Here is a 15,806-nt window from a genome sequence, read left to right on the forward strand (position 1 = left end):
GAAGTAAGTAAACAACTAAAATGTGTGATTGAATCTATTCCTGGAGACTAGCAGTAATTACACTAATCATAAATCCCCATCTTGCAACTATCATAACTTGTAATATTTGGTGCCTGCTCAACATGCGTGTTATTCTACTGGGTACTTGGCATAAACAATCAGAGGGAACGCAACAGCAAGACAATCAGAGGCTCTGGATGTCTCTGTCACATAGAAGTCTTTTGTCTAAATGTAAAAGCTTTTCCCCTGTACAGACAGTCAGTATTCCCCTGTACAAACAGTCAGTATTCCCGTGTACAAACAGTCAGTATTCCCCTGTACAAACAGTCAGTATTCCCGTGTACAAACAGTCAGTATTCCCCTGTACACACAGTCAGTATTCCCCTGTACACACAGTCAGTATTCCCCTGTACACACAGTCAGTATTCCCGTGTACAAACAGTCAGTATTCCCGTGTACAAACAGTCAATATTCCCGTGTACAGACAGTCAATATTCCCGTGTACACACAGTCAGTATTCCCGTGTACAGACAGTCAGTATTCCCGTGTACAGACAGTCAGTATTCCCGTGTACAGACAGTCAATATTCCCGTGTACAGACAGTCAATATTCCCGTGTACAGACAGTCAGTATTCCCCTGTACAGACAGTCAGTCAGTATTCCCCTGTACAGACAGTCAGTCAGTATTCCCGTGTACAGACAGTCAGTCAGTATTCCCGTGTACAGACAGTCAGTCAGTATTCCCGTGTACAGACAGTCAATATTCCCGTGTACAGACAGTCAGTATTCCCCTGTACAGACAGTCAATATTTATTCCTGTGTACAGACAGTCAGTCAGTATTCCCCTGTACAGACAGTCAGTATGTGTATTGTGTGGAACTCAGGAGAGTCTCTGTGTGTGTGTGTTTATAATGTACCTTGCCACATCTTGTGAGCTGTTGGTCCTTGCAGCCTCCAGAAGTGCATCACCTGGAAAGAAGACTCCTTTAAGTATCTTTAGCAGAGTGTGTACACACACACACACACACACACACACACACACACACACACACACACACACACACACACACACACACACACACACACACACACACACCTTTCGTATCAGAGTCCTTCTTGAGGCAGAAGGCCATGGCTGCAGCGGACAGTACCCCAGCAGAGGCCAGTGCGTAAGGGCGGCTGCTCCCGCTCTGTCCCCCGGTCCTTCCCCCGCTCTGTTCCCAGTACAGGATGTTGTTGTTGCGTCCCTTGGAAGCCAGAGAGGCCCAGGAGCTCCTGCGACCCTGGAGATTAGAGAGCCACCTGGGGGCCAGATGGTGATACTGTATGGCCAGGCTCACACTCTGGCCTTTCGCCTCCTCGCTCAGAATTCCTCTACGGGAGACACGGGAGGTAGAAACGATGGGGTTCCGGTTGGCGTCCGCTTTATCGAGGATGATGTGGTTCCTCGCGGCGTCCTTTGTGCTTGTCTGGAGCACACGGCACGGGGAAAGGCTGCGCGACCTTCGCATGAAGATCCGCGGTGGAACCGAAGACAACATTGCGGGAAAACACGCGAACCGTGCAACGTTAAGCCTGATGGTAGTACTTACTTGCAACGACAACACCTTTAATTGAAGTCTACTGCCGTTATTCCGCCTACAGACCGTTATTTATCTGGTGATGGTTGACAGCAGCGACAGAACAAAAACAACCGCAGCATGGGATGTCACTGGAACATGAACTGCATCATGGGAATAATAGTTTTTTTTCCTACAGAAAATAACTGGCTCCACTTCCTGGTATCACAGAGGCTACTCCACCACCTCTTATGAAGGTTAACTCTGGATTTATTCATGGATTTAAAATGTTCCACACACAAGTTAATCTAAATCAATCCCCACATGAAAAAAAATGTAGGTTTGTTCTGCTTTATAACAAACCTAACAACTTTCTCCTTCGCTATGATTCGCCACCAGATGGCGTTCAGATTCTGTGGCACTGCGGAGGCTGGATAACGCAACAAACACGTGTTGTGTCGCAGCAGTCAGCAGAGTCACTAGGCCAAATACAAGCACGAACAGCCTATAGGGGCTGGCGCTAGCCAAAATTGAGTGAACTGCTGGGGAAATCTTCAGGAGATGCGGTATTTAATTTTCCTTAGGGAGACGAGAATATTGAATAGAATTTAGACCTTCCTTCTCACTGGTTTATACACTCCAGTCCAGTTGGTGGCGGTGATGCACCTTAAAGTTGGTTGTCAACCACTATATAAAATCCCCAGAAGAAGAAGAAGAACGCTGACCACCAGTTAGTTAGACACAATGTGGGAGCTTAGGAAATGTACCTTGTACATTCAATAGGAAAACAACATATTTGTTGGAGACATCTATAACCCAGGGTCAACCATTTGATCACATACAACATTCAAATGTCCCTTTACAGATCAGCCTTTAATGTTGGCTACATATCACAAGACTCATCACAGTTGATCACCTACAACATTCAAATGTACCTTTACAGACCAGCCTTTAATGTTGGCTACATATCACAAGACTCATCACAGTTGATCACCTTGTAAAATATGTTTTCTTTGCCTTCTGTGTTTTTCAGAGTAGCTCCTGTTTTCCCCAGTCCTTTCACTATGACAGCACAGACACATGCTATGCTGCTCTTTGACCATATGACCTCACCTGAGAGTCAGAAAAAACAGTCTTGCTGTGAAATCCAAAATTCCTAAGAAGTTGCTGTTTGCAGTAATCCCAAACAATGTTAATGTAGGGGCGGCCCTATAGCCTAATCCTTAGAGGAGAAATCACATGCAGAGAGCATTGTTCATTTGCTGGTCTCTTGAGAAACTTTTGACAAAGGCTATGGGGCTGTTCTGGCCAATGTTTGAAATATTAAGAAAAATTAAGAATCATTTAAAAATATATAGTTTGCTCTGTTTATTTTATTTAACCTTTATTAACGCTCTAACCACTAGGCTACCCTGCCGCTCTGTGTGCTTGCCTCAGTGTAAATACCTGAGAGAGTCACTACCAGGTGTGGATGAGAGAACATGGCAATTCCAAGAGAGGGAAATAGTTTTAAAAAGTTTAGACATTTTTCTCCACCTGGGGAGAGAAAGCACCTGTGGCGTTCATCCAAACACACACGTACACATCTCATTCCGCCAAACACAAAACCATAGCTCAAAGCCAAGAGGAAATGTGTCACTATTGCTTTACTGCCTTTCCACTTCTTGAAGGAACTCTGTTCTGTTCCCAGACTAATAAATATAAAGTCATTAAAACTGTAGCCTACCCAGGCCTGATATAAGACACCAGACTAAGGGACTAATTCAGACATTAAAACTGTAGCCTACCCAGGCCTGATATAAGACACCAGACTAAGGGACTAATTCAGACATTAAAACTGTAGCCTACCCAGGCCTGATATAAGACACCAGACTAAGGGACTAATTCAGACATTAAAACTGTAGCCTACCCAGGCCTGATATAAGACACCAGACTAAGGGACTAATTCAGACATTAAAACTGTAGCCTACCCAGGCCTGATATAAGACACCAGACTAAGGGACTAATTCAGACATTAAAACTGTAGCCTACCCAGGCCTGATATAAGACACCAGACTAAGGGACTAATTCAGACATTAAAACTGTAGCCTACCCAGGCCTGATATAAGACACCAGACTAAGGGACTAATTCAGACATTAAATATCAGAGACAGGTGGCGTATCATCCCATTGGAGATGTCTTTCTTTGTAAGTAATTGACATGAAGGCTTAAAGGTACTTGCCCATTCTGGCAAGTCAGGACTATTTTTGGGTTGCCCGAAGAGTTCCATCATTTATGTTATTATTTGCAGTCGGGCAAGTTGAGCCTGCTCTGAGAATATTGTATTCCTGTGCTGATCTTTCTGATTTCCCCTTACCTGTGTAACGGATGTGAAACGGCTAGCTTAGTTAGCGGTGCGCGCTAAATAGCGTTTCAATCGGTGACGTCATTTGCTTTGAGACCTTGAAGTAGTGGTTCCCCTTGCTCTGCAAGGGCTGTGGATTTTGTGGAGCGATGGGTAACGATGCTTTGTGGGTGACTGTTGTTGATGTGTGCATAGGGTCCCTGGTTCACGCCCGGGTATGGACAGTTATACTGTTACACCTGTACATTCTAATAAACAAGGCTTCCAAAAGGGTTCTTCAGCTGTCCCCATAGAATAACCCTTTTTGGTTCCATGTAGAACTATTTTGGGTTCCATGTAGAACTATTTTGGGTTCCATGTAGAACCCTCTGTCGAAAGGATAGCACCTTCTTTTCTAAGATTGTAGGTGAAAGGCAGACACCATATGGCTCTTCTGCATGTAAATAGCTCATTTACATTTGCGCCTGCAAAAAGGGTTATCCTATGGGGACATCCGAAGAACCCTTTAGGAATCCTCGTTTCTAAGAATGTACACCATAAGGGGGAATCAGAAAGATCAGAACATAAATTATTTGAATTTTGGTTGTTACAAAATTCTCAGAGCAGGCACAACTTTGCCAGCAGCATACCACCCTGCATGCCACTGCTGGCTTGCTTCTGACGCTAAGCAGGGTTGGTCCTGGTCAATTCCTTTGATGGGAGACCAGATGCTGCTGGGAGTGGTGTTGGAGGGCCAGTAGGAGGCACTCTCTTCTCTGGTCTAAAAAAATGTCTCAATTCCCAATGGTAGTGATTGGGGACACTGCCTGTTGATGGAAGTTAAGCTAGCCTGTTGATGGAAGTTAAGCTAGCCTGTTGATGGAAGTTAAGCTAGCCTGTTGATGGAAGTTAAGCTAGCCTGTTGATGGAAGTTAAGATAGCCTGTTGATGGAAGTTAAGCTAGCCCACTAACCTAGTACTATTCACACTGGGCTAGTATCAAATGTACCTGGCTGGCCAGTTCCCAAAATCCTTAGAGGGAAATCCACTCAAATCTTTCAGGTATTTTTTTCATGAGTCCACTCCTTGATACAGTCCTGAAATGTTTTGGGTATTTTTTTCATGAGTCCACTCCTTGATACAGTCCTGAAATGTTTTGGGTATTTTTTTCATGAGTCCACTCCTTGATACAGTCCTGAAATGTTTTGGGTATTTTTTTCATGAGTCCACTCCTTGATACAGTCCTGAAATGTTTTGGGTATTTTTTTCATGAGTCCACTCCTTGATACAGTCCTGAAATGTTTTGGGTATTTTTTTCATGAGTCCACTCCTTGATACAGTCCTGAAATGTTTTGGGTATTTTTTTCATGAGTCCACTCCTTGATACAGTCCTGAAATGTTGTCACGTTCTGACCTTTATTTCCTGTGTTTTGTATTTAGTTAGTATGGTCAGGGCGTGAGTTGGGTGGGCAGTCTATGTTTGATTTTCTATGATATGGGGTTTTCTATGTTTCGGCCTAGTATGGTTCTCAATCAGAGGCAGGTGTCATTAGTTGTCTCTGATTGAGAATCATACTTAGGTAGCCTGGGTGTCACTGTGTGTTTGTGGGTGATTGTTCCTGTCTCTGTCTTTGCACCAGATAGGACTGTTTAGGGTTTCACACGTTCCATGTTTATTGTTTTGTAGTGTTCATGTGTACATTTACATATTAAAAGAACCATGGACACTTACCACGCCGCATATTGGTCCTCTGATCCGTTTCGCCTCTCCTCTTCGGAAGAAGAGGAGGAAATCCCTTACAAATGTTTTGGGTATTTTTTTAATTAGTCCACTCCTTGATACAGTCCTGAAATGTTTTGGGTATTTTTTTCATGAGTCCACTCCTTGATACAGTCCTGAAATGTTTTGGGTATTTTTTTCATTAGTCCACTCCTTGATACAGTCCTGAAATGTTTTGGGTATTTTTTTCATGAGTCCACTCCTTGATACAGTCCTGAAATGTTTTGGGTATTTTTTTCATTAGTCCACTCCTTGATACAGTCCTGAAATGTTTTGCATGTCAGCAGTCAATTTATCCAGATATTTTGCACCATCTTGATGATGTGGCCAGTGACATTTTGCTTCTTAAAAGTCTAATATCTTGAATTGTAGACTGCTGACGTGCGAAACATTTTGAGACCGTGTCAACAGCGGACTAATGAAATAAACGTTTCAGCCTTGTCTGAAAAGTACTAGCTTCGGGCTAGCTGCTAGCTTCACGTCCACCCCTTTATTAATACCAACACATCTTCTCTTCTCATCTTAGTCAAACAGGGATGGATATGTGAATGATGAATAAACTTGCATGAAACCAAAATTATGGTTTTGTTCTTGGGCAGGTGTGTGTGTGTGCAGCTGTGTTGGGTCAGTGCAGTGCCACTGTTGACAGAAGTGCTTTGCAGCCATATCTGAGCGTAGGCTACTGGTCTGTACATCGCCATAGGTGAGTGTAGGCTACTGGTCTGAGTGTAGGCTACTGGTCTTGTTTCACATTTCTAAAGTAGCCTAAAGGCATTCTCCCAATAGCCATATCCCACAATAATGGTTATATTGTTGGAATTGCAAGAAAAATAGTGAGAAAATAAACAACAATAGCAGAAAAGGGTGGAGGGAGAAAAAGGGAGGAGAGCTTATTGGACCAGGCACGCTGCTTATATCTGGTCCCTGATACAGGGACATGTGTGCGTCCGTCTGAGTGTGTGTAACAGTATAACTTTAGACCGTCCCCTCGCCCATACCCGGGCACGAACCAGGGACCCTCTGCACACATCAACAACAGTCACCCACGAAGCATCATTTCCCATCGCTCCACAAAAGCCACGGCCCTTGTAGAGCAAGGGGAACCACTACTTCAAGGTCTCAGAGCAAGTGACGTCACCGATTGAAACACTATTTAGCGCGCACCACCGCTGACTAGCTAGCCGTTTCACATCCGTTACACTCACCCCCCTTTTGACCTCCTCCTTTTCCGCAGCAACCAGTGATCAGGGTCAATAGCATCAATGTAACAGTATAACTTTAGACCGTCCCCTCGCCCATACCCGGGCGCGAACCAGGGACCCTCTGCACACATCAACAACAGTCACCCCCTCGAAGCATCATTACCCATCACTCCACAAAAACCGCGAACCTTGCAGAGCAAGGGGAACCACTACTTCAAGGTCTCAGAGTAAGTGACGTTGCCGATTGAAACGCTATTTAGCGCGCACCACCGCTAACTAGCTAGCCGTTTCACATCCGTTACATGTGCACGTAGCCGAGTGGGCGGTTGTCAATCTGGTATTGCTTCTCTGTGTGTCTCCAACGCTTTCCTCTATTCGTCACACTGCACCATCCACCCCCGACGACGTCGAGTGACCGTAGGGGGGCACACAGCGACGCAGGGGAACTGAAATGTAAACGCGCAACAATTGATCATAACCATCCGACTTGTCAGCCTCTCATCTCTAGTGGAGTCGCGGTGAGACAGCGGACACATATGTCTCACTTATATAGCTGCTGTGGACCATATTGAGCTGAAATTGATTCACGCCAGAGGGTCAATAATGTTATAAGATAAACACCGGAAAGCTTCCACTCACGTGTTTGTATAGTTTCTATGAAAACTGTAGATGTTTGTATTTTTATACCCGTGTTTTTGTGCGTTCTTCGTGTTTGTTCAGCAACTCTCCTTTCTAAGCACACATCATCACAATACGCGGATTGCGTGCTCAGTGTGTGTGATAAAGAAATTACATTATAGGAATAATCCACTCAGAGGATAAGAGGTGTAACGTTACGTCGTTTAGCTCAGTCACTCCTCACCGGCGCCCGTTCGTCCCAGTCTGCTTCGGGTCTCTCCGCCATCGGGAGTTTCCCTACCTCGGTTTGGTCCGATCGTTGTTCTTCCCAGTGAACTGCAGAAGAGCGAGCTCGCGCTACCTGGTAAAAGACTATGTCGGTGTTGATCCCGGATGACCGGGTATTCAGCAGCTTCAAGGAGGAGTGCGGTTGTGAGGAGGGCTGGAGTCTGACCTACAATAAGACGGACATGACAGTGTGGACTCAGACTATAGGAGGAGACGAGGAGAAGTCACTCCACAAGATTAAGGTGAGAACAGGGTAGGCCGGTACTCAGGTGAATGGAAAATGTGAGGAATAGAGGACACCATATGGGTTACCTCGGTCACACAGTCCCATAGCACAAGTCATAATGTCCTAAACTGAAACCCTTTCATAATATTACTCAAAGGAGGGAAAGGAAGTGTTATTTACAGGGAAAAAAGGAAATCTAGATTGTTAAAGTACAGGGCCAGGTGTTAAAGTATTGGGCCAGGGCCAGGTGTTAAAGTACTGGGCCAGGGCCAGGTGTTAAAGTACTGGGCCAGGGCCAGGTGTTAAAGTACTGGGCCAGGGCCAGGTGTTAAAGACTGGGCCAGGGCCAGGTGTTAAAGTATTGGGCCAGGGTTAAAGTATTGGGGGCCAGGTGTTAAAGTACTGGGCCAGGGCCAGGTGTTAAAGTACTGGGCCAGGGCCAGGTGTTAAAGTACTGGGCCAGGGGTGTTAAAGTACTGGGCCAGGGCCAGGTGTTAAAGTACTGGGCCAGGGCCAGGTGTTAAAGTATTGGGCCAGGGCCAGGTGTTAAAGTACTGGGCCAGGGCCAGGTGTTAAAGTACTGGGCCAGGGCCAGGTGTTAAAGTACTGGGCCAGGGCCAGGTGTTAAAGTACTGGGCCAGGGCCAGGTGTTAAAGTACTGGGCCAGGGCCAGGTGTTAAAGTACTGGGCCAGGGCCAGGTGTTAAAGTACTGGGCCAGGGCCAGGTGTTAAAGTATTGGGCCAGGGCCAGGTGTTAAAGTACTGGGCCAGGGCCAGGTGTTAAAGTACTGGGCCAGGGCCAGGTGTTAAAGGGGCCAGGGCCAGGTGTTAAGTATTGGGCCAGGGCCAGGTGTTAAAGTACTGGGCCAGGGCCAGGTGTTAAAGTACTGGGCCAGGGCCAGGTGTTAAAGTACTGGGCCAGGGCCGGGTGTTAAAGTACTGGGCCAGGTGTTAAAGTATTGGGCCAGGGCCAGGGCCAGGGCCAGGTGTTAAAGTATTGGGCCAGGTGTTAGGGGCCAGGGCCAGGTGTTAAAGTACTGGGCCAGGGCCAGGTGTTAAAGTATTGGGCCAGGGCCAGGGCCAGGGCCAGGGCCAGGTGTTAAAGTATTGGGCCAGGGCCAGGTGTTAAAGTAGGGCCAGGGCCAGGTGTTAAAGTATTGGGCCAGGGCCAGGTGTTAAAGTATTGGGCCAGGGCCAGGTGTTAAAGTATTGGCCAGGGCCAGGTGTTAAAGTACTGGGCCAGGGCCAGGTGTTAAAGTATTGGGCCAGGGCCAGGTGTTAAAGTACTGGGCCAGGGCCAGGTGTTAAAGTACTGGGCCAGGGCCAGGTGTTAAAGTACTGGGCCAGGGCCAGGTGTTAAAGTATTGGGCCAGGGCCAGGGCCAGGGCCAGGGCCAGGTGTTAAAGTATTGGGCCAAGGCCAGGGCCAGGTGTGTGCTGCATGTATCCGGGTCTGTGGCAGGACAGCGGACAAACAGGTGTTCTCACATGGAGTTGTTTGAGGAAGGGAGGTGGAGGGGAGGTGGAAGGGAGGTGGAGGGGAAATTGAAGGTGAAAGAGGAAATGTGTGTACTGTACACATGATTAATCAGCTCTGACGTCACACTAGTGTAAACTCAGGTGTGTGTGTGTGTGTGTGTGTGGGTGTGTGTGTGTGTGGGTGTGTGTGTGTGTGTGTGTGTGTGTGGGTGTGTGTGTGTGTGTGTGTGTGTGTGTGTGTGTGTGTGTGTGTGTGTGTGTGTGTGTGTGTGTGTGTGAGAAGCTGCAGGTGGAAGTCTTGTTCTGTTTCCCACAGAGATTCCTGTTCTGCAACCTGTGAGTGCAGGTACATTAACTGACACATTATTTTTGACAGACATGACCGTCAGTTTTGGCACCTGGTGGGGTAGTGGTCATAGAGAAGGAAACATATGGTAGGTAGGCAGTAAACCTGTTTCATTAGCTGGAATCTATCTGTCTCTAAGTGTCCGTTTGCCTGATTTGTCACAGAGTGCGTAATGTCACAGCGTGGGTAATGTCACAGCGTGGGTAATGTCACAGCGCGGGTAATGTCACAGCGTGGGTAATGTCTCAGCGCGGGTAATGTCTCAGCGTGGGTAATGTCTCAGCGTGGGTAATGTCTCAGCGTGGGTAATGTCACAGCGCGGGTAATGTCTCAGCGTGGGTAATGTCTCAGCGCGGGTAATGTCACAGCGTGGGTAATGTCTCAGCGGGGTAATGTCACAGCGTGGGTAATGTCACAGCGCGGGTAATGTCTCAGCGCGGGTAATGTCTCAGCGTGGGTAATGTCACAGAGTGGGTAATGTCACAGCGTGGGTAATGTCTCAGCGTGGGTAATGTCTCAGTGCGGGTAATGTCACAGCGCGGGTAATGTCACAGCGTGGGTAATGTCTCAGCGTGGGTAATGTCACAGAGTGGGTAATGTCACAGTGCGGGTAATGTCACAGCGTGGGTAATGTCACAGCGTGGGTAATGTCACAGCGCGGGTAATGTCTCAGCGTGGGTAATGTCTCAGCGTGGGTAATGTCACAGCGTGGGTAATGTCACAGCGTGGGTAATGTCTCAGCGTGGGTAATGTCTCAGCATGGGTAATGTCTCAGCGTGGGTAATGTCACAGCGTGGGTAATGTCACAGCGGGGTAATGTCACAGCGTGGGTAATGTCTCAGCGTGGGTAATGTCACAGCGTGGGTAATGTCACAGCGCGGGTAATGTCTCAGCGTGGGTAATGTCTCAGCGTAGGTAATGTCACAGCGCGGGTAATATCACAGCGTGGGTAATGTCTCAGCGTGGGTAATGTCACAGAGTGGGTAATGTCACAGTGCGGGTAATGTCACAGCGTGGGTAATGTCACAGCGTGGGTAATGTCACAGCGCGGGTAATGTCTCAGCGTGGGTAATGTCTCAGCGTGGGTAATGTCACAGAGTGGGTAATGTCACAGCGCGGGTAATGTCTCAGCGTGGGTAATGTCACAGCGTGGGTAATGTCACAGCGCGGGTAATGTCACAGCGTGGGTAATGTCACAGCGTGGGTAATGTCACAGCGTGGGTAATGTCACAGCGTGGGTAATGTCTCAGCGTGGGTAATGTCACAGTGTGGGTAATGTCACAGCGTGGGTAATGTCACAGCGCGGGTAATGTCACAGCGTGGGTAATGTCACAGCGCGGGTAATGTCTCAGCGTGGGTAATGTCACGGCGTGGGTAATGTCTCAGCGTGGGTAATGTCTCAGCGTGTGTAATGTCTCAGCGTGGGTAATGTCACAGCGCGGGTAATGTCACAGCGTGGGTAATGTCACAGAGTGGGTAATGTCACAGCGCGGGTAATGTCACAGCGCGGGTAATGTCACAGCACGGGTAATGTCACAGCATGGGTAATGTCACAGTGCGGGTAATGTCACAGTGCGGGTAATGTCACAGTGCGGGTAATGGCACGGCACGGGTAATGTCACAGAGTGGATAATGTCACAGAGTGGATAATGTCACAGAGTGGATAATGTCACAGCGTAGGTAATGTCACAGCGTAGGTAATGTGTGCTTAAGGAGAGGCCGTGTCTCTCTCTGCACTCATAGCCATAGGGGATAAAGGTGTGAGACTGTGTGTTTGTGTTTTTGCTCAGTTAAGAGAGAGCAGGATACACTGATGGGAGTAGCCCTCAAACCATTACATCCTTGTGTGTGTCTCTCTAAACCCTGGTGTGTGTGTGTGTGTGTGTGTGTGTGTGTGTGTGTGTGTGTGTGTGTGTGTGTGTGTGTGTGTGTGTGTGTGTGTGTGTGTGTGTGTGTGTGTGTGTGTGTGTGTGTGTGTGTGTGTGTGTGTGTGTGCAGGAGGCAGTGATGCTATGGTCCTGTTCTTCTATCTATAAACTTGGATAAAAGCACGGATGCTCCCAGCTGATACATGTGTGTGAGTGTGGTATCCAGTCTGTTGTAGTGTTCTCCTCTCCCTGAGGGGGCTGTTGTAGTGTTCTCCTCTCCCCGAGGGGGCTGTTGTAGTGTTCTCCTCTCCCTGAGGGGGCTGTTGTAGTGTTCTCCCTGAGGGGGCTGTTGTAGTGTTCTCCCTGAGGGGGATGTTGTAGTGTTCTCCCTGAGGGGGCTGTTGTAGTGTTCTCCTCTCACTGAGGGGCTGTTGTAGTGTTCTCCCTGAGGGGGCTGTTGTAGTGTTCTCCCTGAGGGGATGTTGTAGTGTTCTCCCTGAGGGGGATGTTGTAGTGTTCTCCCTGAGGGGGATGTTGTAGTGTTCTCCCTGAGGGGGGCTGTTGTAGTGTTCTCCCTGAGGGGGGGCTGTTGTAGTGTTCTCCTCTCACTGAGGGGGCTGTTGTAGTGTTCTCCCTGGGGGCTGTTGTAGTGTTCTCCCCCACTGAGGGGGCTGTTGTAGTGTTCTCCTCCCACTGAGGGGGCTGTTGTAGTGTTCTCCTCCCACTGAGGGGGCTGTTGTAGTGTTCTCCCTGAGGGGGCTGTTGTAGTGTTCTCCCTGAGGGGGCTGTTGTAGTGTTCTCACTGAGGGGCTGTTGTAGTGTTCTCACTGAGGGGCTGTTGTAGTGTTCTCACTGAGGGGGCTGTTGTAGTGTTCTCCTCTCACTGAGGGGGCTGTTGTAGTGTCCTCCTCACTGAGGGGGCTGTTGTAGTGTTCTCACTGAGGGGGCTGTTGTAGTGTTCTCCTCTCACTGAGGGGGCTGTTGTAGTGTTCTCACTGAGGGGCTGTTGTAATGTTCTCCTGAGGGGGCTGTTGTAGTGTTCTCACTGAGGGGGCTGTTGTAGTGTTCTCACTGAGGGCTGTTGTAGTGTTCTCCTCTCACTGAGGGGGCTGTTGTAGTGTTCTCCCTGAGGGGGCTGTTGTAGTGTTATCACTGAGGGGGCTGTTGTAGTGTTCTCACTGAGGGGGCTGTTGTAGTGTTCTCCCTGAGGGGCTGTTGTAATGTTCTCCTCTCACTAAGGGGGCTGTTGTAGTGTTCTCCTCTCACTGAGGGGGCTGTTGTAATATTCTCCCTGAGGGGGCTGTTGTAATGTTCTCCCTGAGGGGCTGTTGTAGTGTTCTCACTGAGGGGCTGTTGTAGTGTTCTCACTGAGGGGCTGTTGTAGTGTTCTCACTGAGGGGCTGTTGTAGTGTTCTCCTCTCACTGAGGGGGCTGTTGTAGTGTTCTCCTCTCACTGAGGGGGCTGTTGTAGTGTTCTCACTGAGGGGGCTGTTGTAATGTTCTCCTGAGGGGGCTGTTGTAGTGTTCTCCATGAGGGGGCTGTTGCAGTGTTCTTCTCTCCCTGAGGGGGCTGTTGTAGTGTTCTCCTCTCACTGAGGGGGCTGTTGTAGTGTTCTCACTGAGGGGCTGTTGTAGTGTTCTCCCTGAGGGGGCTGTTGTAGTGTTCTCCTCTCCCTGAGGGGGCTGTTGTAATGTTCTCACTGAGGGGCTGTTGTAGTGTTCTCACTGAGGGGGCTGTTGTAGTGTTCTCCTCTCACTGAGGGGGCTGTTGTAATGTTCTCCCTGAGGTGGCTGTTGTAGTGTTCTCCTCTCACTGAGGGGGCTGTTGTAGTGTTCTCCTCTCACTGAGGGGGCTGTTGTAATGTTCTCCTGAGGGGCTGTTGTAATGTTCTCCCTGAGGGGCTGTTGTAGTGTTCTCATCTCCCTGAGGGGGCTGTTATAGTGTTCTCCCTGAGGGGACTGTTGTAGTGTTCTCCTCTCACTGAGGGGGCTGTTGTAGTGTTCTCCCTGAGGGGACTGTTGTAGTGTTCTCATCTCACTGAGGGGCTGTTGTAGTGTTCTCCTCTCACTGAGGGGGCTGTTGTAGTGTTCTCCCTGAGGTGGCTGTTGTAGTGTTCTCCTCTCACTGAGGGGACTGTTGTAGTGTTCTCATCTCCCTGAGGGGGCTGTTGTAGTGTTCTCACTGAGGGGGCTGTTGTAATGTTCTCCTCTCACTGAGGTGGCTGTTGTAGTGTTCTCCTCCCACTGAGGGGGCTGTTGTAGTGTTCTCCCTGAGGGGCTGTTGTAGTGTTCTCCTGAGGGGCTGTTGTAGTGTTCTCCCTGAGGGGACTGTTGTAGTGCTCTCACTGAGGGGGCTGTTGTAATGTTCTCCTCTCACTGAGGTGGCTGTTGTAGTGTTCTCCTCCCACTGAGGGGGCTGTTGTAGTGTTCTCCCTGAGGGGGCTGTTGTAGTGTTCTCCCTGAGGGGGCTGTTGTAGTGTTCTCCTCTCACTGAGGGGGCTGTTGTAGTGTTCTCCCTGAGGGGGCTGTTGTAGTGTTCTCCTCTCACTGAGGGGGCTGTTGTAATGTTCTCCCTGAGGTGGCTGTTGTAGTGTTCTCACTGAGGGGGCTGTTGTAATGTTCTCCCTGAGGGGGCTGTTGTAGTGTTCTCACTGTTCTCCCTGAGGGGCTGTTGTAGTGTTCTCCTCTCCCTGAGGGGGCTGTTGTATTGTTCTCCCTGAGGGGCTGTTGTATTGTTCTCCCTGAGGGCGCTGTTGTAGTGTTCTCCTCTCACTGAGGGGCTGTTGTAGTGTTCTCACTCTCACTGAGGGGGCTGTTGTAGTGTTCTCCCTGAGGGGACTGTTGTAGTGTTCTCATCTCACTGAGGGGGCTGTTGTAGTGTTCTCCTCTCACTGAGGGGCTGTTGTAGTGTTCTCCTGAGGTGGCTGTTGTAGTGTTCTCATCTCCCTGAGGGGGCTGTTGTAGTGTTCTCATCTCACTGAGGGGCTGTTGTAGTGTTCTCCTCTCCTGAGGGGTTCTCCCTGAGGGGACTGTTGTAGTGTTCTCACTCTCCCTGAGGGGGCTGTTGTAGTGTTCTCCTGAGGGGACTGTTGTAGTGTTCTCATCTCACTGAGGGCTGTTGTAGTGTTCTCCTCCCACTGAGGGTGCTGTTGTAATGTTCTCCCTGAGGGGACTGTTGTAGTGTTCTCATCTCCCTGAGGGGGGGCTGTTGTAGTGTTCTCACTGTTGTAGGGGGCTGTTGTAGTGTTCTCATCTCACTGAGGTGGCTGTTGTAGTGTTCTCCTCCCACTGAGGGGGCTGTTGTAGTGTTCTCCCAGAGGTGGCTTTTGTAGTGTTCTCCCAGAGGGGGCTGTTGTAGTGTTCTCACTGAGGGGGCTGTTGTAGTGTTCTCCTCTCACTGAGGTGGCTGTTGTAGTGTTCTCCTCCCACTGAGGGGGCTGTTGTAGTGTTCTCCCTGAGGGGGCTGTTGTAGTGTTCTCCCTGAGGTGGCTGTTGTAGTGTTCTCCTCTCACTGAGGGGGCTGTTGTAGTGTTCTCATCTCCCCGAGGGTGCTGTTGTAGTGTTCTCACTGAGGGGGCTGTTGTAATGTTCTCCCTGAGGGGACTGTTGTAGTGTTCTCATCTCCCTGAGGGGGCTGTTGTAATGTTCTCACTGAGGGGCTGTTGTAATGTTCTCCCTGAGGGGGCTGTTGTAATGTTCTCCCTGAGGGGGCTGTTGTAGTGTTCTCCTCTCCCTGAGGGGGCTGTTGTAGTGTTCTCCCTGAGGGGCTGTTGTAGTGTTCTCCCTGAGGGGGCTGTTGTAGTGTTCTCCTGAGGGGGCTGTTGTAGTGTTCTCCTCTCCCTGAGGGGGCTGTTGTAGTGTTCTCCTCTCCCTGAGGGGGCTGTTGTAGTGTTCTCCTCTCCCTGAGGGGGCTGTTGTAATGTTCTCACTGAGGGGCTGTTGTAATGTTCTCCCTGAGGGGGCTGTTGTAGTGTTCTCCTCTCCCTGAGGGGGCTGTTGTAGTGTTCTCCTCTCCCTGAGGGGGCTGTTGTAATGTTCTCACTGAGGGGCTGTTGTAATGTTCTCCCTGAGGGGGCTGTTGTAATGTTCTCCCTGAGGGGGCTGTTGTAGTGTTCTC

At 49.1% G+C, this 15,806-nt stretch overlaps 2 protein-coding genes across 2 annotated transcripts in view; one reads left to right on the plus strand and one right to left on the minus strand.

Annotated features, from left to right (window-relative positions):
- The window catches only part of clpb (caseinolytic mitochondrial matrix peptidase chaperone subunit B), an 88,630-nt gene extending 86,890 nt beyond the window's left edge, over nucleotides 1-1,740 (minus strand). The window contains exons 1-2 of the mRNA XM_042297637.1: nucleotides 1,097-1,740; nucleotides 918-969 (exon numbers count right to left, since the gene is read on the minus strand). Coding sequence (XP_042153571.1) covers nucleotides 918-969; nucleotides 1,097-1,541 — 497 coding nt within the window. The 5' untranslated portion in view covers nucleotides 1,542-1,740. The remainder of the gene's footprint in view (nucleotides 1-917; nucleotides 970-1,096) is intronic.
- A 5,419-nt stretch (nucleotides 1,741-7,159) lies between these two features.
- Nucleotides 7,160-15,806, plus strand: part of LOC112236747 (START domain-containing protein 10) — a 34,374-nt gene continuing 25,727 nt past the window's right edge. Inside the window, exon 1 of the mRNA XM_042297638.1 lies at nucleotides 7,160-8,013. Coding sequence (XP_042153572.1) covers nucleotides 7,858-8,013 — 156 coding nt within the window. The 5' untranslated portion in view covers nucleotides 7,160-7,857. The remainder of the gene's footprint in view (nucleotides 8,014-15,806) is intronic.

This window comes from Oncorhynchus tshawytscha, linkage group LG14, assembly GCF_018296145.1.
Source record: "Oncorhynchus tshawytscha isolate Ot180627B linkage group LG14, Otsh_v2.0, whole genome shotgun sequence".
Classification (NCBI taxonomy): domain Eukaryota; kingdom Metazoa; phylum Chordata; class Actinopteri; order Salmoniformes; family Salmonidae; genus Oncorhynchus; species Oncorhynchus tshawytscha.